This window comes from Zootermopsis nevadensis, unplaced genomic scaffold, assembly GCF_977971745.1.
Source record: "Zootermopsis nevadensis isolate Lab colony 2312 unplaced genomic scaffold, Znev_1.0 Znev_ptg000002l, whole genome shotgun sequence".
NCBI lineage: Eukaryota > Metazoa > Arthropoda > Insecta > Blattodea > Termopsidae > Zootermopsis > Zootermopsis nevadensis.
Window position 1 is genome coordinate 5,982,602 of NW_028259134.1, and position 21,392 is coordinate 6,003,993.

The window sequence follows — 21,392 nt, forward strand, 5'->3', positions numbered from 1 at the left end:
TCCATAAGGTCATCTTGATTCATGCTAGAGCATGAAGAACACCTAAAAATTCAAATTGCTATGACTTATATTTATGCCCCTTGGTCAAATTCAAAAACTTTTCATGATAAAATAACACGTGACTGCTTCCATCCCTATTTTTCCTAATACTTGTCCAAACATCCATCACATTCATTACAGAACAGGTCAGCAGTATGTAGCCTCTGCACCTTATGCCTAGCAACTTCACACTGGACCATTGAAGAAGCACTTCAAAGGAAAATGTGATGATGTGAAAGCAGAGGCGTGCCTGTATGCGAAGACACTTGAGCCCTAGTTTCTTCTGTGCAGGAACTGAACAGGTGGTGTATTATAGTAACGTGTATCTCAGTTGTTCTGGTGATTACATGGAGAAGTAGAGGATTTGCCCATTATTCCTTCTTATTTTGGAAATCTATCTGGAAATAACACAATTAATATGTTGACAGTATATCAAACCATATCCATTGAAAGTGGCGTTAACCTCTAGTAAACATGCAATACTGTTAACAATATTGCATATTATTCATTCAGAGGTGACACCAACACTGAACACATTAAACATTTCAGTGGCATTTATTGATAGTGCTTGAATCATTTTGAACCAGTGTTTTGTAAATTTTCTTCACTTGCAGCATATCATAATTTGTTAGAAACGACCACACCACAAAATCTCAAAAACTATGCCTATGAGAGTGCAGGTATATGAAAACAACAGGATTTTGCCACTCATTATACCTATCAATAGCAACCTTATATGATTTTGAGAGCAGTTTGCAGACGACAGTAAACACATTCAGCCATTCCCAACTGTATTTTTCACCATTAGCTTTATGTGAATAAAAAGACCCATTGGACAATATCTAATTTGGTTTCTGAAAGATTACCTTCACTTCTCAAATGGGCCTTTTGCATACTGATACTCTGAGGAACTTTTCTGTATCCAGTACAAAATGTCACTTTCAATGAAAACATCCCAAAGATCAATGTCATTTAACAGTGTGTTTGGCTGTTTATTTTTTTCTCTCTCGGGCAGAAATTTAAATCCATGTACATAACTGCTCAGACATTTACATTTGTAATACTCCGAAGACAAATACTGCAACAATTAAAGGGTAAATGACATTTTATTGTCATGAGAACTCATACTCTTTCGTTTGTGTGTTTACTGGTATATAATCACATTTTCTGATTAACAGATTGTATGTCATCAGGATGTTGAACAGTTTGGAATGAGGAATTGGGAACAGCATGGAAGGACACAGCTGTAGCCTATTTTAAAGCACGATTCCAGCGTTTTTCTTGAAGGAATGAGGAAACCCACAATTGATACTGTTCTTCAGATCAAGATTTGAAACTGGGATATCCTGAATATGTAAGCATTCAGTATTAAATAGCTGTCCTAACTGGCCGATGAGATCGTAATTAATTTTTACCACCACACAATGTATCCGACATAAAACTTCACAAAAGGTTCATGTGATTAAGACATGGGTAGACATTTTATGGTCACAGGATATTATTTACTTTTATTTGCATAAAAACTCAAAAAACAATTGTTTTAGACATGAAACTATTAAAATGCCACTGATACGATACAAAATTGTTTCACTTCACTGCCATGCTTATTATTTTAAATTTCTGTTGATGATTAGGCACGGTGAAATGAAAGTTTAAATCATAATAAATGTCCAGTGGCTACACTCAGTTCATCACTTAAAAACTATAAGTACATTCTGTTTAAAAATTTCCACCTGACTGCTGCACCTATGATGGTAGACAAATGTCCTCGTAGTGCTTCTGGACCATAATTTTTCTTGTTTGACAGGCAAATACAACACCAACCAAAAGGACAAAACAAAATATTTTTTGCACAAATATTTAACAGCACTTTTGAATTCACACAGCCACTTATGTGTGTGCAAGTTTTAAAAGAAAAATACATACGAAAATGCTGAAAAATATTTGCTGTACACTACATAAGAGAAATTAAATAATTATATATGCAAATGAAAAGCAAATTACACAGAAATTCTCAGCCAATAAAAGACATTATAACCTCACTTCTTTCTTCTGGGTTCACTTAGTGATAATGTTTTCATATACATTAGAAATAAAAGTATAATCACTTAACACACCAATGGAAGGAGAACAATGGATATTTTACGCACATAGAAAGTAAGCCGTGGTTGTCAAGAATGACCAGTCCAACCAACTTGAAATGGCTTGTGAGTATGTCAACAAATTACAGTATACAACTATTATACTCAATAATGGCTAAAATGTATACAAACATATAATTCCATGGTGTAGAGTCTTTACTGAGAAGTTGAGAGTTGCCTAGCTGGTTAAGAAATTTTCTCTTTTTATGGAATTCAAATCTTTATTAACATGCCAACAAAATCTCATAATAATTCCATATCCTGAGTCAGTTGAGTCTGCATTAAAATAAAAGACATGCTGCATACAGAAACAAATTATATAAATCTATTTTATTTAATTCAAAAGTAAGTAAAATCATATTAACTGGACACTCAGTTCACATACTAAGCAATCTCAGATAATACCTGGTGGCCTTAACTTGCACCTTTAGTGACCTTCACTCCAGCAAATTAACTCCCAGTTCTTAATTAGCTGATTTACATTTAACAAGACTCCACACACTGTTGCATAACTTTAACTTTGTTACGCTAGCTTCCAACTTCCTTTAACTATGAGCATGCCTACTTAACATTGTTTCAAACACACAATAAATATATTTGCAACATTTCAACTTTTTGGTTGCTGTAACATTCAAAACAGGACAACCTGCTACCAATGGAAGAAATCAATATTTCAATCATTTGTGTAGGTTTCATCCAATATCAAGTAGTCATCATTTCCATCCTCAAGGCTGCAAGAGCCAGATGACGACTGTGTACTCCTCTTGACTCTGACACGTCGCTCGTTATCCGACATTTCCTCACTCGCTTGGCTCGTCACGTCGACAGAGATGTCTGATAACGTGTCACTGATGTCAAGCCTTAAACACACGAGACTTAAGTTGTAACAGTTTTCTTTTAATTTCAATTGTGGGTGAAAGTTTTATGTTATTCTTTGCCTAAAACTAATTCAAATAGTTTATTTTTGAATACATAACTTTGAGATACTTCCCCAAATAGAGATCTTGTGGCACTGAACCATAGCAAGATTTTGGATTTTCCTGCACAATACTTTCCTGGAATGTAATCTGAAATGTTCCTCATCTGAGTCATTTCTGGAGTTCTACATGGAAAATGAGTTAAATTGTGACTGCCTCATGTCACAGACGAGTCATTCTGTCACGTTTCATAAATTTGAGGAGCCTGAATTTCTTTCAGTTTTTCAGCTAGCATTTAAAGGCTGATATTTACAAGGACAAGATCAAAGAGATTGAAGAACAGTTTCTTCTGCCATTTCAAGCACTTCCTTTTAAAGGATCAAGACAGTACTGATCATATTTGTGTTCATATAGTCACAGAATGGGGGGGGGGGGGGGGAAGAAAGAAGAGGAGGAGGAGACCAGTGTCTTTACTATGCCAATGCATCAAGCAAAAAAGTGTGCATTAACATTTTACAAAACTGCTTGTTGAGAAATGAGGGAAACCTTTTCAGGATGTAGTAGTAGTGAAGGAGGTGAACCAAATAAAGTCAAAATATAGATCAAGACTTACAAACTATCATCGAAGTGACTGTCTGCAAGTTAAAAGTACATCACATGTTCCCGAATTCAAAATGCAGATGGGGGAAAAGCATCAAGTGTCGCATTTATGGTAAGTAAGGCCACTTACAACAACTTACTAATTAAATTTGAAATTTATACATAGGAGAGTCTTACTTCAAGAAACAAAGCATACCAAGTGTCCTAATTTGTGGAGAACTAAAGATATAATTTAGAGGACCATCAAATATTGGGTAATCGGTTGAGGGAGAGGTATTGTCCGCGAGACACGAGAGTAGACCTGGCATCTTTGAGGGAGGTGGGGTAGACTTCTGTGCTACTAGTGGACCGAGAAACACCCGCAGCATATACAGGCCGTACATCGTGAGCTAATGTACTGACTGACTGATAGCACAATGTTCTTAGGTAAGGAATACATCACCAGCGCATGCGCAGAACCCACGTTCCCCCTGCCACACAAGCAATGGCTGACAAGGCCAAGTCTACTCTCGTGCCTCACGGACAATAGTTCAGTCAATGCTTATGCCTTATGGTTTCTTTTATTTGGGATAGGGTTTAAAAATATGGAAGAATGCTTATGCAGTATACATGGTGGATTTCTTCCTGCTTGACCATGAAGCAGTGGCTGTGCAGATTACCAGCTGGGCCCTCACTTGCTGCGCCTCCGCTGGGACAGCAGTCAGTGAAGGTAGGTCCAGTTATCCTGTGTGCACTTACCACATACCAAACACCAATCTCTTCATCATGAAGAAGAAAGAAATTTGTAAACACATCCTTGATTTTCTGCACTCAAATACTGACTGTTCTGAGAATTCACAAGACTTCATCAGAAACTGGGCACTAATAGTGGATCAACTTATCTATCAATCATGTACAAACCAAAGAAACCAATTACAAAAATTTATTCTCACAACTGGAACATGTTTCTTCAAAGCACGAACTATCATATCATTATCTTATATGACCATAGGTTTAACAATGTTATGGCCCTTCAAGCAGATGTTCTTGAAACATCAGTTTTATGCACTAATTGTTTTTTGGAATTTTCTTTTTATGTAAGAAGTATAGCATTGATATCATCTGATGCCTTCTGTCAGCACAGTTCATTCCCCTACCTGGCCTCATGTCCAGCAATGATCCTGTTTTTTTCACTAATTGATGAGGTAGTGAAACTTAGTCTACTTAGAAATGGGTCTGCTGGAAATTTGTGCTGAATTTTTCAGTGACATTTTCTGACAGACACATATTTGAAATAGAATTGCACTAAACGCTCATGCCATGTTGTACACACTGAATGGTTGATCGAGAAACGCATTAACAGAAGCAGACAAACATGGATCACTGACTGCAGCTGCTGCCATCTTGTAGTAAAGCAGGAGGAAATCCATCTGTATTAATTGCTTCTTAATTATAAAAAGTAGTGCTTTCAATGTGTAAGTACTTGTTTTGTATTAAATTTGAAACCCAAGTAATTTGAAATGTCTCACATTGAGAAATGGAGAGAATACAAATTTACGACATTTTATTAAAATTAATCAAAAGCCTTGGCACATGCACACGTATGCTAAAGAACAAATGATGTATGCTTTGTATATGGCAATTAAATAGTAATTTTAATTCACTGTAATAAGATATAATGTGAAGAAAATTATCAGGATTAAATGTCACCACATACAACTTGCACATCTCTGTTGTAAAAAAAAACATGCATGTAGGCACAACAAAATCCATTATGTGGATTTAAAATTAGTTTTGATTTTTTTCCTTTAACATAGTACTTTTTGTTAACATTTTCTTTTTCCAAATTGGTATTAGCAAATAAGTTGGTCAAGGTACAGTGCTCGTGGATATAGGCAAATCGGTATCACAACATAATACAAGTAAATTAAACACTGTCCTAAATGACAGCAGAAGAAAGAAGGGTCCTGTATGCAATGAAATACACACACACAATTTTTTCCCTGAATGGCAAAAAATTTACATACTTTCCTTCCGATGGAGGATCCCAAAAATGCAGACTCTGTCGCCAGACTCGTACAATGCCATCCCAAGCTCGTCGACTGTATTTTATATGCTTCGGAGGTGTCTGAGGATGTGTCTTGGTCCTCTTGTCCCTGTCATATTTCATAGATAATACCACACCTTTAATTATATAAGAGAAATTCAAACCATGCCTACGCTAATTCAGTTCTTTTTCAATTTAGCAAACAAGTTTTTTCCGATTTAAAATATTTTATTTTGAACAAACGAAGCTTTTAAAATAAAACAATATAAAGAGAACCATACAACATACTCCAAATTTCAGAAAAAAAAACCACTAGTGTAAATTAATTGGACAAGGACGTTTCAAAAGGCATAGTACTTTTACGCAATGAAGTGAACAACTTCACAGTACAGTGACCACTTACGCCAGTCTTTGAAACAGGGTAATACAACTGATTCCTCAACATAATTTGAGTGTTTACAACAACATTTGAAAGGTGTACTCTTTGGAGTACACACTCATTCTAAAGGTGTCATGCATGCCACATCACATAAGTAATTGTTTCACTTGTGTGATTCCAGGGCACTCTTGCACCTTAGAACATTTTTGCACTGTTGCAATCTGAGGGCATTGTCAGGCCTTAGGCCATTCTTGCAGAAGGGCAATTTTGCAACATGCTCCACTGACCTCTCCTCCCTTCGTATAACAGTGTGTTCAAACAACAGGACCTCCAGTCCCACTGTTCAGCAATGACCCCCCTGGTCATACAGGTTGTCTACCCCCATAGGAAAAATGTGACAGACATGGACAGATGAAAGACTCTCGGGTAACAAGCCGCGTCAGGTGACTGAATGGTGACCGAACCATTTCTTCTGCCAATATTTCGAGAGCCATATCTGCTCTCATCCTCAGGGCAACTGCGAAACAAAACTGGTCCTATGTAGTGTGCGTGTTGCCCTGAGGATGAGAGCATGAGATGGCTCTCGAAATGGTTCGTTCACCATTCAGTCACCTGACGCGGCTTGTTACCCGAGAGTCTTTCATCAACTTCGGTCACCGCGAAAGCTTCACTTTATACAGACATGGACAGGTCCATAAGGTGTTTTTCACTCACTAGAAAACATACCACCAGTCCATATTGAGCTAGATCAAACCCTATTTCCTAAAGTTATTTTCTAATATTATCCTCCCATCTATGTCTGGGTCTTCCAAGTGGTCATGATTGTCCTAAAAATATTTAGAGTACAAACTATGTCACTTCTCATGCAATTACGCAATTTTCTCAATCCTCCCGTCGCTTCATCCCTCTTAGATCCAAATATTCTTCTCAAACAACCTCAGCCTGTGCTGTTCCCTTAACATGAAAGACCAAGTTTCAGATTCATACAAAATAACAGAAAAAAATAATTAAATTCTGTGCATTTAATCTTTACATTTTCAGACAACAGATGATAAGACAAAGATTCTGACAGCAAACATTCCCTAAATTTAGTCTGCTCTTAATTTATAATTGAATGTTCTGCAGTCTAGTGATGAGGCAAGACAATCTACTTGGTCTTCTTTGTGTTTACTTCTGTATCATCCTTATTACTAATGTCTAGAAGAGATTTTGCACTTTATGATATTCATGTTTTCACCCAACAAATGAACATCATCACTAGTGGCCAGAAGGTAATGTGACCCATTAAGTTCCATTACTGTACATTTCAGACAAACAGATTTGATTAGAATAACAGGTTACACAATTTACATTCAACAGCCAACAAAAATTCTTCCACCTATCCATGTTCCTTTTAAGTTCATGGCCATTCTTATCCTGCTCCTTCTATTCTTACTGTTTGTTTCAAAATATTTTCTTTCAGATATCCCCCCACTTTTTCAAAAGTTCTACCAGGTTCATCTTACTTAAAATGGTCAGATTATTAAATTTATTTGGCTTAGATTCTGCAACCATTCCACTTTAGCCCTGCTTCCTCTTCCAATAATTTTGTGCATTCTTCATCAAACTACGGTTCGTGGTGCTTTACCTCATAACAATGCAATTCTCTTGATGTTCTCCTTAATATCTTACAACGCCTAATTATTTGTCCACATTATCATCAGAACTTTCCAAAGTTGCAATGCTGTTAGTCACTATATTTAAACATAAACCCCACAAAGATTAAATATACTCACTTCGGAACTAGTTGCCTGTAGCGATCATAGCCAACTGTATTTTTACCATAGTCAATTTGCTTCTGTCTTCTAGATAGAACATTAGGGTCAGTCTCATGCTCAATTACTTGCCGTGACTTTTTCTGGCTTTCATTCCTGTTAAATGTAAATTTATCTCAGTATCTTTATATATTACTATGCAAAACTTAACAAAGCAACATTAACAACAATAATTCTTCATAAAATTGTTGATGATACAATGTAAAGTGACTACAACTCTGTGGTTACATGCACACAGTCTTCAGAAATAAACAATACATTTTTAAATACATATAAATACTCAGTACAGCACTGCTGATATCAAAAGTTACAAAAATCTACAAACAGTTTCTTACATGAAAATGTTGTCAATGCAGGAATGTTCAACTTCAAACAATATAGTCGTGACTGCACTCTTTACCTGATGCACTAGACACATACTGTGTGAAAGTAAGAAGAAATACATAATGTTGGTGGTGGAATATATGATCATAAAGGAAAATATAAAGTTGATCTTAGAAAAACAGGTTGCAAAAATGTGAACTAGCTTTAGTACCAAGTCCAATGGTGAACTTTGGAGTGGAACTTTTGTAATTTTTAAAGTTCAAATTCTGACTTGCACCTGGGATTTGACAAAAGCCCTCAATGTTCACGTACCTGTATATGCCACCATGCCAAGGATGTCTGAAAAGCTGAACACATAACACAAGTTTTAATATTTTAGTGTGTCACATTCACATATAATTCATATCTAGTCAAGTCACGGACTTAAAAACATGCTTGGTAAGCATACCTTTGAGTTACTCTTCCAGGGATATTGTCACTCTGCGAATTCCGACCTCTTTTCCTACTTCCTTCTTCTTTAAACTTATTTATATTTACATTCTCAGATTTCAAGTTGATAAAATCTTCAAATTTTATATCATGTAAGTTTTCCTCTTTCATTTTAGAACACACTGCAGTTTCCTCCTTTTTAAGGCATCTTTTATCCCTACATTCAGGTGCTGAAGAGTTTCCATCACATTCTTTTTTAATTTGTGTCTTTGTAACTAACTCCTCACTTATTAGTTCACATAAATCACTTTTTACTTTGTTTGCAATTCTTTCTTTACTGTCTATACATTTCTTATTACTTGCCTTATCACATGTCTCTTTTGTTTTATCATTCTTCTCTTCTTTAATTGCAACACTAGAAACATGTGTTACACTTTCTTCTGTTACTAGATTCTCATTAGACTGTTTTAGTTCTCTTACCCACTCATGCTCAAACAAATCCAACTCCTTCTGAAGTCTTGCTTCTTCATCCTTCCGATCTTCCAGCTCTTCTTTAATGTTGACATTTGTTTCAAATTCCTTAACATTGTTCACATTATCACTTACTGGCATATTAATTTCTTGTACCTCTGTTTCATCTTTACCCACGATGCTGTCGTTTACGGGATCAGATATTTGATTAAAATTCTCTTCCTCGTCCAGAAGCTCAGCCCAAGTTTTATTCATTGACGTATCCGTGCTGATATCCCAGTTAGATGTGTTGCTAACATTGTGCAAATTTTTTCCTACTTCACGGTTTCGAGACCTGAAATAAGAAATAAATATAAGCAAGACCTTACAGAACCTCATAACCCAGAAACTACCATGGCATGTAAGACGTCGTAAGAAAATACAAGTTCTCAAGAATCTAAGATAAATTTGTCTACTTTAAGACCCTTTTCTATAAATGGAATACAACGGCTGGGTGCTGTACCTTTCATTATCACATTCATTTTCCCTCTGTGTTTCTTTTTCAGCAGACATTGTCGTACTTTCTGTAGCACGTTTCATTTCACAATATTCAACTCATTTACATGAATTTAATACATTTCCAACTCCCCAAAATGACGCGGGATTATTCACTTTGCCGCCCTTAGGTGTAATCTCTTAATCTCGATCCCAGGTTAGTGTATATATGCTATTGATCATACTGCAGTAGTAGATATGAAGTTGTAGAAAGCTGGAACTAGCACTGTACAAACACACGCTCGTACACAGCAGTGTTTAATGCACGTTTAGTTTCACTTTCTGTGATATACTTTCTGAAGGTCAAACACAGTTCAGTCAGGATTTTCAGATTGGTCATGAAATATTTGTACTTTTTTCATTGAAACTGTGCCACTGAAGAACCAATTTCGTGGGTAGGAATTGTATTACTTGAATAGTAGCCATTCCTTTTACTTACAGAATACCGCTACCGGCAGATCGCCGCTGTTGTGTTATTCGTAGTGGACCAGTAGATGGCAGAAGTTGCGAACTTTAGCATTGCATTACTGATACGGATGTCGGTGATCTAGGCCGGGAGCACTTTTCCTGGTGCAAAAGCGGGTGGAGCTTATTCATAACAAGGTTCTGAATAATCGTTTTCTGCAAAAACTGTTTTGTGGTTCAATCAACGTGTGTAACTTCTTTTTCGTCTTCCTACTTCCTTCAAAGGAGGTAGGTGATCCATAACATTTGAGTGTGTGCGTCTTAATTCTAAATACTGTACTGAAGTTGCTAATAATCACACGTTTTATTTGTTGGATGTTTTGCTACTGAAATTAAGTAATAAGGAGAGTTGAGGTTAAGAAAAGTTTGAATTAAAATAGGTTTCAGTCACAGATGCCATGTGCTAAGTATTTTGAAAACGTTTAGGTGAAAACAAAGGAGTCTAAACTAAGAAATATCCGATACTGATTTCACTGTTATTCGATCCGAAGTTTAATATTGTCTAGACAAGTGTGAAACAGTGATTTTAAAGGTTTTGGAACTGTTATCAAGTGACGAATTTAATGAGGACTAAAATGAACCAATTTCATGACTATGGATGTCTTGTGATCGGTTTCCATTGATGATTACCTGAATGCTTTTTGCAGTAAATAAAATACTTGAATTTTATGGAGGCCCCTAGAGAAATCGCCCCGGTTTTCCCCCACCCCCCTTAAATCTGGCCCAGGTGATAAAGAGACGTGAACTCGAGCACAAAATAATAGGATTATGTGTAGCTGGGAGAGTAAAAATGAGAGAGGAAAACAATGTGTATAGTCGACCAAAGAAAGTCTCACAGAGAAACTGTGGGTGTGCGTTGTGCTGCACGTGTTGTACACATGTGCCTACAAACAGCAGCTGACGTCTTGATATTTGACATTGAAGTTTACGTGGTGAGGATATGTATGTACACAGTGCGGATTAGACAGATAAAATCCTTTCCTGGTGGTCATTGTTGAGTACAAGAAGTTGCGCAGAAGTACTAGGTTACTTGTTCCTACCACAGAAAGATGTTCCAAGCACTAAAGCCATATTTCTGTTCACAGCAGCAGCAAACTCAACTTCGGTTTGACGTGCATGCAGTTATATGACGAAATAAAGTTCTCAGAACGTGCATTCAAGAGACAATTACGCACGAATGATCCAGTAGGAGAAGTAGTGATGAAACCTAGACCTCGTCGATGAGGGGGTGGGGGAAGGGGAAGAAAGATGGTTGACCAGCATGGGAAGGGGGGGGGGGGGAAATGGATGAGTAGCGCCGACTGGCGAGCGAAGTGACCTCGGACAAAGATAGTCGTAGTACATGTAGAAGCCACTACGGCATTGATAATTCTAAGTTACGTGTATCCAGAACGTCTTACCGTAATGGCATCGCGTGACTTCAATGTGTCGGTGTGGACGGGACCCTGTAATCTCGACGCGAACATCAGAGCGTGCACACAAACGCATTGAAGTTACGCGACGCCGTTACGTTACGACATTCTGTTACAAGTGTGAACGCGGCTTCACACGCCTGAAGCCTTCAGCGTAGATGTGACAAATGAATGAGGTTAAAAACCAGGGGTTTGTGGTTAATAAATTTACAAGGATACAAGGTTGTTACTGTGTTCGTTCTTTACATTCCTGTTTCAAATCCCTCTCTCGGCAGTTCGGTCGTCCAATGTCCCCTCCCTCATATCATCACCTGTATCGTGTACGATGTAGAATGTTGATATTGATCGTCCACTCGTTTACTTTCAGTTCACATCCTGACGTGAAAGAATTTCCATCAGAATTGTTATATTCTTTGAATAGGCGTATGACATTAGTATTATTTACGTTAGAAATGAAGTTTTATATTTACAGCGCCAGTCCTCAAACAGTCATAAGTTGTGCCATTTGGGCATGTTTCCAATATGAGTGGTGTCATTACCGCAGTTTGCCAGAACGTTAACTCGTGCTAAATATAGTGCCAGCGTCGTACATTGTCTTTACCATTGGTTCATGTTTGCCTTTGTGCGTAGATGAATGCATAATGGCGAGGTCATATACATTGGTACTCATAGTTCATCTCCACGTAGAATATATGGAATGTAAAAATTAGTAACACTAGCAGAAAAAAGGCTGTAAAATATATAAACAATAAAAGGAAATGAAGGAAGACGTAAATGCTGAAATAAGATTTTCATTGAACACGAGCTTCATAGTTTTTTTCTTTTTCAAAATATGCTACACTCTAGCTAAAATTAATATTGATAGACGATATATTTACAAATTCATTAATATAAGTGTATAAATAAAAGTGGTGGGAGTAATGTTTATAAATTAATGAAAAATAACAGTATACTGTAACTGAAGACATTTAATGCAATTTTTAAATGTTTTTATGAAAATAATTTAATTTATGTAATAGAAATGATATATGACGAAGATTTTAATGTTTAATGAAATTAACAAGCAATTTGAATTACAGTGTTACGGGAAATTTATACATACAACACCAGTGCCAGATATAATTACAAGAATGTAACAATGATAACTGAAATATCCGGTCTAAAGCATGATGCCTCAGACCGCGCGGCAACGGCGCGGGAAATTTTTATTTCCTACTGGAATAAAAAGTCTCGCCTTCCCTAAGGGCCTTATAGACAAATTACTGGAATCTGTGAATTTCACAAATCTTAAAAATGTTTTACAAATTTCAACTCATAATGTGTCCTTTTTGAAAAGGTATTCCTTAAGATTGTGTTGATCATGAACTTTGTGCACCTAGACTTCATCTGACAAAAGACTCACAAGTTAATCTACTCACACGTCTCTTTTGTCTCTCTGAGTATTTTGGCCTCTTGTTTGATTACTTTGCTTATCTGTGTTTTTCAGTCTCTGCTGTGCTTGGTCGTCTAATAATCACTGGTTTTGAACCGCTAACATTTCTTTCTTTCTTTGGATCAGATATCTGCTGAAATGTTTGTTAAGATGTGATGTTTCAGACGATTTTGGTACTGAAGAAATAGCTACTACGTTTGCCACATTGGTGATTTGTTTGTTACTTTCACTGAGATGTTAATTAGATGATGACCTTGATGGAGTGTCTGTCATGGATGCATCAGCCATTTTTCATGATTATTATTGAACATTTCTTGAACAGGAAGAAGTACTGAACTTACTCCCATACCTAGTGAATTATTTTAGGCCAAGTCATCTTCGTCAGAGGAAGTGTTTGGGTTCAAAGGCCAGACACTACTATCCTAAAAATTCTTGGAAGCTTTTCAATGGGTGTGACTGTTGCAAGCATTCTTGAAGACTGAAGTGAACTCATATGGAGTAATCTTCTTTCATGCATTACTTTTCAGAAAAATATGTTCTCTGTTCAGAGCACTCTTCACTCTAAATCAACATGGAAGTCTGCTGGGTTATTAAACATATAGTCTGGTAGTAGTTTCCCGACGTTTCAGCGTTGTTTCCAACTTCCGTCATCAGGGCTTGCCCTATTGTTGGAGGCAGCAAGGACCTCCGAAACGTTGTTAAACATCTACCAGACTTCATGGTGCAACAGCCCAGAAGACAGCCATCTTCAGACTCACCGCCGTGAAAACCTTAAATCCTACACCTCTGAAACGTCTGTAAACGATACCCGGCGCAACAGAAGGCAGAAGACAGACTCTTCAGTGGTTTACTTAGCTGGCTGCCGAGACGTTATAACTTCATACAAAGCCGTTATTTTCCTAATAAAACCTTAATATGTATGTCTAAATACAAGAGCCATGTTTGATGAATTCTGTGCCTATAGTGCCATATTTTATAGAACGGTAAAGGAATTTTACGCAGCATGAGAAAAGTACTTCAATTTTTCTTGAGCTCTGTGTCGTTTTTAGTATTTTTTTTCCTATTTCTGCAGTCGTGCTTAGAACGTCAGGGGCAAGACTATGATACAGATTTTTGTGTGACCCATCCTTAATGGCTTTACAATTTGCCAACGACGTAATTATATTATTACTTGCATATTTGACACAGTCGCGCTCTCTAAATTTCTTTTGTGTAGGGAGATTTGTGTCTTGTCATGTTTGCAAGGTCAATCAGTTGGCAGTCCTGGCTTGCGCTGTGCTAAAATCGTGTATATAATTATCGATAAAAATAACGCGTAAAATGTAAAGGTTGAAGGAACTATTTTGCGATCTCCGACTTTGGCGTTTCAGCGTAATTATTTAGGTAGTAATAAATACAGTGAGTGAAGAGCCAACAGGACATTGAAGTACTCGTTAAAAAGAATAACCATGGCTGGACGAATGACAGATTGGTTTTCGCGAGTTTTGCATTGGAAGTTAAGAGGAGAGCAAACAGCTGTGAATGTTGTAACTGGAGAACAACATCTTATTCGAGCTCTGGGACGTTTTGAACCGTATGTTATAAAATTACAAAGAATTTTGATATGGGAAAAACCACACATTAGTGTACTTTGTGTTTTTGTCGTCAATCTTCTATTTTGGTAAGTACAATTGTGTATTGCTTAGGAATAATTTGGTTATTAACATTTTGTTTTGGCTGTACTCAGTATACCATTGTTTTCTTTTTTTAGGTTAGCAATTAACTTCGAATGCCGATTCTATGGCTTTGTTTTTTGGATGATTCTCATTGGATTTCTGTATGATGTGTGGACAGAGCGAATTTGGCCAGAAATTGCAGTGCCAGCAGCAGATGGAAGCCAAAGTACAGGTGACTGGACACCTGTTCATCCTAGGTAACAGTTGTAATTCATTCCATATCCTTTTGTGTTTTGTAATTCACTGTAACATACAATGAATATTTTTCCATTAGCAATTACCCCTTGGCTTTATTCACACTTCAGCATGCCTGCATGAACACTCATGTGTATGCATGATAACATACACTGTCTGTCTTTAATCATTGGCAGATACATGTAGCCAAGTGAACACAAACTACACTTTTATCATTGTTTTGTGGAATAGAGATGTTCCCTTACTGACTGAGGAGATATTTGAGAATAATAGCAAGTACGTACTGACTTGTGATTGCAAAATATATTCTTCATTCTCTTCTTAAGTTAATTTCATTGTGTATTTCAAGTTACTGTGTTAACACGTAGGTTATGTTGTGTGACATGAACAATGTCCGGATGATTGTGGTGAGACAACAGTTGAAAAGGATGTGAAAGAAGGATTTCATGACATATTTAGGGTGCTATCCATGCATTTGTCTGACTGAGGAAAACTGTGCATCAGTCAGAACAGCCAATCTCTTGACCAAGTTTCATACTGCGGGCTTTCAGTGAGGGAGGCAGGTCGCTAACTGCTGTGTGAACTATGTTATTTTCTAACCTCTTTTGTTGATTTCTTTTATTTATGCATGTTAACTGGAGGCAGTAGGTTGTGAACTGGCGTAATAGGCCACTGAACCTTTGGAGTTTGCTTCTAATTAGCACCGCTGTTGTACTATGTATTTTTGATAAGAAGTGCCATTTTCATGTCTTATTTTTGTTTAGGATCAAGCCTTTTGTGTGAAACTTTCTACTTTGTTTCTTCGTTATGCTTCACAATAAATCTGTCTAAACTTCCAATGATATTTTCTCCATGACCGATGTTTTATAAAAGTGTTGTAGTTCTTTGGTTCTGTATGTCATTTTACTGCCAAGCTGAACAAGGTCACAGTTGTGAATACCGAGTAGTTCTTATACAGAACTTACTGCTTTAGGCAGCTGTTGTTAGTATTTTGAGGTGGAAGAGAAAAGTGACAAATACATCAGTTGAGGGGAGGAGGGATGACATTGAAGATGTGTGTGTGATTTAAGCATAGAATTTGACTGGTCTTTATGTGTATGAAACTTGGCTAGACATTTGCTACATGATCTTGAACAGTAAGTTTGGTCGTATAAAAGAGATAGTTAATGTTAAAAACTAATCTTATTCTCACCAGTGTCATGGTGAAATGGTTATCACTCTGTCCTATTAGGGAGGTTCAAAGTTCAATTATTAACATGGAAACTGGATATACTGACTAATGATTTTGGTGGTTTTCCTCAGGTTCAACAAATCCCTTTATAATATCTTAAAACAGGAAACCTGCGTAGCTGAAAAATCATAAATAGTGGGAAAAGACATCAGCTAGTGTTTTTCTTAAAATTAGTGTACTTTATGCAAGATATAACATGCATGTGTTATGAATCTCTGCAACTTTTATTCAGCATATTTTTTAATGGTCTAGCGGTTAGAACGCTGACCTTATAATCCTGAGGTCCTGGGTTCGATTCCCAGCGGTGCCCGAATTTATAACTTGTGTTGGGCAAGGCCGTGGTCTAGGCCAGTGGTATTCAACCTGGGGTACGCGTACCCCCGGGGGGTACGCGAAGACATCTTAGGGGCTACCTGAAATTTAAAAAAAAATATTATTTTATGATAAACACTGATCAATCAGTAATGTAATTTATTTAATTTATTTTAGATGTAGATTATATACTATGTATAACTTGAATTATACACCAACAACTTTTGGGGTACAAAGTTGAAGAGAAATTATATCTGGGGGGTACGCGAACAAAAAAGTTTGAATACCATTGGTCTAGGCAACACAGAGTTTTCCTCCAGGGCGTCCCCGGTTTCTCCGTGGCATCCCAACAATTACTCCATTCACACACAGAAGAAGGCAATGGCAAACCACTTCTGGATCATCTGGCAAGAACGTATATGAACAGGTCCCAGTCTGGAAGGATCCTGTTCATAATATGTCGCCAACCTCCTGTAAAGGAGGCAGTGTAATAAAGAAGAAATACATTTTGACATATGCCCGTTAGCAATTTGTGTCAGATAATTAATTGTAATGAGTGTAACTTAACACATGGCATCATTCATATAAGTACCATATATAAAGTTTTGACAGAATATGTACAGGAAAGTGCATCTAGACAATTAATTAAAATATCCATAAAATGAACTCAATTAATCAATAATCAAAACAGCTTGACAGAGTTTAATGTTGAGGCTTCATCCCTATGTGCTATTACTTGCAGATAAACGGCCTAGACAAAACTAATTTTACTGTTAATGTTTTTAACTACTTAAAGAGACCTGTGAACCTGCTACTTGCTCCATAAAAGAACCATATCATTTTGGAATTATAGCATTGTAATTATAATTTATTTACATTCTGTACATCCGTCATAGTACAAGCCAAGGACCTAGAATATGCTGTAATATGTGTTAAAAATCTGCTACTTACATAGCACATGGTATTCTTTTAAAATTACATGTTGTGACCACAAAAATTTGCTCTTCTAAATTGCAGTCTTCTGTATTTCAACACCACGCAGTCAAGTAGGTGATAGCTAGCAGTTTGGAAGAACCTGCTGCATCCATGTTTAGGGTAGAAGTAAGTAGACCTGATATGTAGGTTTTTGCTCACTTCTATCCTAAAGGTGGAGGTAGCAGGTGCCGCCAAACCATTTGTTATCACCTACATGATTTTTTTTTCCGTATCCAGTACACTGCATTCAGCATGGTGTGCATTGGTGGTTAGCAGGATTCACGACCCATCAGTACCTGGGTCGACCAGGACCACCACATTTAACGCTCCTGCTGTGACCACCTTTTTGCGAGATGATGCTGAAAGTGGAGTAGTTGTTGGGATGCCACGGAGAAACCGGGGAAACCCCGGAGGAAAACTCCGTGATGCCTGGACCACAGCCTTGCCCAACACAAGTTGTAAATTTGAGCACTGCTGGAAATCGAACCCGGGACCCCAGTATTACAAACCCAGCGTTCTAACCGCTAGACCACCGTGGCGGTTACCTACATGATTGTGCAATGTCACAACCCAGGAGTTAAATCTAAACTTTTACTTGCATGACAACTTGGATTCTCTGTATTTATAAGATTGTTCCCTGTAATTGCAAGCTAACTGTGCTGTCATAGCGGTATGATTCCCAAGTGTTGTAAAAGCATTGTTTGTTAGATTTTTGAGGGGTTGGTTTGGTTATGAATTGTCTAAGGCTAGTTTAGGTGATTTTTTTGTTTTGCTTGTTTTGTAGATATGTACTATGGTTTTATTAATGGATATTTTATTCGTTTCAGTGTTTTAAGTGTACCTGAAATCAGTCATTACATTAGTGAAACTCACATGCTTCTGAAAGATTATTGTATGTGGCTGAAAACACTTAGAGGTGACCAACCTGGCGTGGTAAGTAAAATTTTAGAGTTCGTTGGAAAATATTCTGCTTATTACAAATAAAGAAAATCATATTTTTTGTTGTAAGGCAAGTGATGAAGTTGTTGCAGATTTAATGGTGGAAATTGTGTTTTAATTGCAAATGGTTTGATATCATTGGGAGTAGCAATTTGTTTGCCACAGGGCCGGTCATAGTGGCCGCGCGGTCTGAGTCGTAGGCCTTGTGCGCTTGGACACTGGGACCATGGGTTCAAATCCCACTCAAGGCATGGATGTTTGTTCGTGTCATTCTGTGTTTTGCTGTCCTGTGTGCAGGTAGAGGCCTTGCGATGGACTGATCACTCGTTTAAGGAGTCCTAGCAAAAGCCTAAATACATCAAGTAACCTCCAAAAGGATGTCCTACGCTTCACGTAGGAGCAAAAAGGATATTTTTTTTTACAAATGACCCACAGATGTTATGTTAGATCTAATGAGATATGTAAATGTGATAATGGTCAAAGTTTTGAACTCCTTTGGACTTGTATGGAACTGTGAACCTATGATTTTTCGTACTGGAAAACTTCTTGAATTGAATGAACTTAGAAACTGAGCATATTGCCCGGGAAATAATAACCTCAGACAACTTGTGTTCCGTTTTCAGTTTTGCTGTGGCATGAGTTGCTGTTTTGTTGGCCTGTCTCTGATTGGTCGTGCAGTGCCAGGTTCTCTTATAGCTTATTTTCTTGTAATGCTACTTATGATAGGCCCAGGCATCTGTATACATGTGTTGCCTCCATCTTTTGTTGAAAAGCTGAGAGGCCTTCGAATCCTCTTCAAATCAAGAGCCAAAGGTAAGAATACCGAACTTGAGAAAAATGTTAATTTTATTATAATAAATTTCTCTCGGGCTACCAGCCGTGTCAGGTGGTCGAAAGGAGAAAACACCAACGTTTCAAGAACAGTCTTTGCCCTCGTTTTCAGGGTACTTAATTTTATTGTTATGAGACCTGCGGAAATTTGTAATGTCTTATGGTTGGTATTTGTTTGTGTGTATGTTATAAAATCCTGAATGTAGGTATTTCAAAGAATGAGTTAGTTTGAACTCAGTATATAAAGAGGTTATTCATGATGAGGGAAATGGTTATATAATTGCAAATTTTGATCTTCAAGATAATTTTTTGTGTGTATATTGTTATTTAGAGGTATAAGGTGTGACGCATTGATTATAAAGCTCATCCGTCGTGAAATTGCACACAAAGAACTAACTTGGGTGTTAGCATGCCCAAAATAATTTTACTTTTTGAAGTGGAGGAATGCAAGCAAATCTGTTACTGGTGTCATTACACCAATTTTAAGATCAGCATTGATTCATGTGTGACTCATGTACATGTTCAGAATTATAAAAAATAAATACGAGGGGCGTATACAAATGATTTAGATTAACCTGAATTATGTGATCCTTGATGGTGATGGCTCCCAGGTTACACTTCAGCCCATTCCACATATTCTCCCTTGAGGTCGATGCACCGTTGCCATCTCTCTGGCAATTTCCGTATTGCCTCACGAAACCATTGTTTGGGGGTGTCTCGTACCCACTCCCTGACAGCATCATGTAAGGCGTCACTATCGGGGAATCGGTGACCACACAGGGTATCAGTTCTGACATTCTTTGAATCATTTGCGGAGTTCTTGATGTTCTGGGACGACCACTGCTGGATCCCTTTTTCACTGTTTTGTTGTCACATGCAAAGCCTGTCACCCAATTAAACACAGTTGCACGTGCATTCACTGAGGTGCACTGTGCTCCCACACCTGCCCTATTCTCCTCACCTGGCACCAAGTGACTATGCCCTCTTCCGTGAGATGAAGAATCCCCTGCGTGGTCACTGATTCCCCGATAGTGACGCCTTACATGATGCTGTCAGGAAGTGGGTACGAGACACCCCCAAACAATGGTTTCGTGAGGCAATACGGAAATTGCCAGAGAGATGGCAAGGGTGCATCGACCTCCAGGGAGAATATGTGGAATGGGCTGAAGTGTAACCTGGGAGCCATCACCATCAAGGATCACATAATTCAGGTTAGTCTAAATCATTTGTATACACCCCTCATATAAACAATATGTGATTATTTTACATTTTTTGAAACAAATTCTTTACAGATTCTTCACTAGGCCTACTATGCACACAAACAATGTGTTAACACAACAGCTTGGCAAGTCCAGACCAACATAGTAACTGGCAGGAAATGTAGCAAAGAACTATGATGTGAGTTCCTAAGTGGGGTACACATGACGACATTTCAGTTTTTTGTGAACGCCCTTTACTTAAATTTCAACAATAGCAAATGGGAATGACATACTAGTAAATTTCTGACACAATTTTTTTTTCATTACACTGGACTTGCTGTATATAAATCTAGGACCAAAAAACAAAAGTAAGGGTGTAAATACGGAACATGGAGTTTCACGGGGATTTGTTTTGTGCAGACACAGATAGTGAAGTAGAAGAGTACCTCCCAGAGCAAACAGGAGAGAACCTTGCCCTATTGCAGCTGGCTGGGGAGCCTGTTGATTTTGACAAAGATGAGGATCAGGAACCTTCTCTTACTGGCACTGAAGATTTTGTTGTCGATACAGACAATGGAGGTGAGTTTTATTTTCAGATTTTGTATTAAGCACACTTAATTCTTTTCAGTGATGAATTTCAGGGCTTAAAAACTTTGATGGTTCAAATACAGGATTATGTTTTGTTCATTAAACCATTATCTTCGAAAGAAATATACTGATAAGTTAGAGCGATACATTTTTCTTACTGAGCTATAGCTCATATTTATTTAGTAAGATTTGAGTTTTCATGGATTTCTGGTTTGTTGCGCCGTGTAGTCTAGTAGAAGTTTTTTTTAGAGAAATGTCAGTAGACTTACTGTACATTTGTTTACTACACAAAAACACTGATTTTTCCTGTCTGCAGATAACAGTTTGTTCTCATTCTGTAAGGCGGACTATTGTGTTCTGTGTCTAATGCAGACGAAAGTTACATAGGAATTAATTATGAATGATTGTATTTATGCAAACAAAA

The 21,392-nt window shown here is 37.4% G+C and overlaps 2 protein-coding genes across 14 annotated transcripts in view; one reads left to right on the forward strand and one right to left on the reverse strand.

Moving 5' to 3' along the window:
* Positions 1-1,519: 1,519 nt before the first annotated feature.
* LOC110829032 (Stem-loop binding protein) lies at positions 1,520-10,383 on the reverse strand. Of its 2 annotated transcripts, none has more exons than XM_087348298.1 (5): positions 10,114-10,383; positions 8,689-9,474; positions 7,878-8,012; positions 5,704-5,832; positions 1,520-3,040 (listed from the first exon to the last, which is right to left on the reverse strand). In XM_087348298.1, the coding sequence occupies exons 2-5, from the start codon at positions 9,393-9,395 to the stop codon at positions 2,854-2,856; spliced, it is 1,158 nt and encodes a 385-aa protein (XP_087204424.1). In that variant the 5' UTR covers positions 9,396-9,474; positions 10,114-10,383; the 3' UTR covers positions 1,520-2,853. The 2 variants fall into 2 exon arrangements, with proteins under 2 accessions (XP_087204424.1, XP_021917997.2); XM_022062305.2 differs by lacking the exon at positions 10,114-10,383 and adding an exon at positions 9,643-10,029.
* Positions 10,384-14,215: 3,832 nt separating this feature from the next.
* LOC110829001 (uncharacterized) overlaps positions 14,216-21,392 on the forward strand; it is a 59,204-nt gene continuing 52,027 nt past the window's right edge. For all 12 annotated transcript variants that reach the window (XM_087348258.1, XM_087348285.1, XM_087348254.1 and 9 more), the window contains exons 1-5: positions 14,216-14,643; positions 14,734-14,895; positions 18,239-18,344; positions 18,974-19,163; positions 20,801-20,959. In XM_087348258.1, the coding sequence (XP_087204384.1) occupies positions 14,432-14,643; positions 14,734-14,895; positions 18,239-18,344; positions 18,974-19,163; positions 20,801-20,959 (829 nt within the window). In that variant the 5' untranslated portion in view covers positions 14,216-14,431. The remainder of the gene's footprint in view (positions 14,644-14,733; positions 14,896-18,238; positions 18,345-18,973; positions 19,164-20,800; positions 20,960-21,392) is intronic.

What these genes read in the sequence shown, in the direction of transcription:
- LOC110829032 (XM_022062305.2), bottom strand. Translation starts at nt 9,719, where the DNA reads ATGAAACGTGCTACAGAAAGTACGACAATGTCTGCTGAAAAAGAAACA. An exon ending in AATGAATGTGATAATGAAAG is followed by an intron (nt 9,475 to 9,642) that starts GTACAGCACCCA and finishes TTCTTATTTCAG; the next exon opens with GTCTCGAAACCGTGAAGTAG. An exon ending in CCTGGAAGAGTAACTCAAAG is followed by an intron (nt 8,013 to 8,688) that starts GTATGCTTACCA and finishes TACATTTAACAG; the next exon opens with GAATGAAAGCCAGAAAAAGT.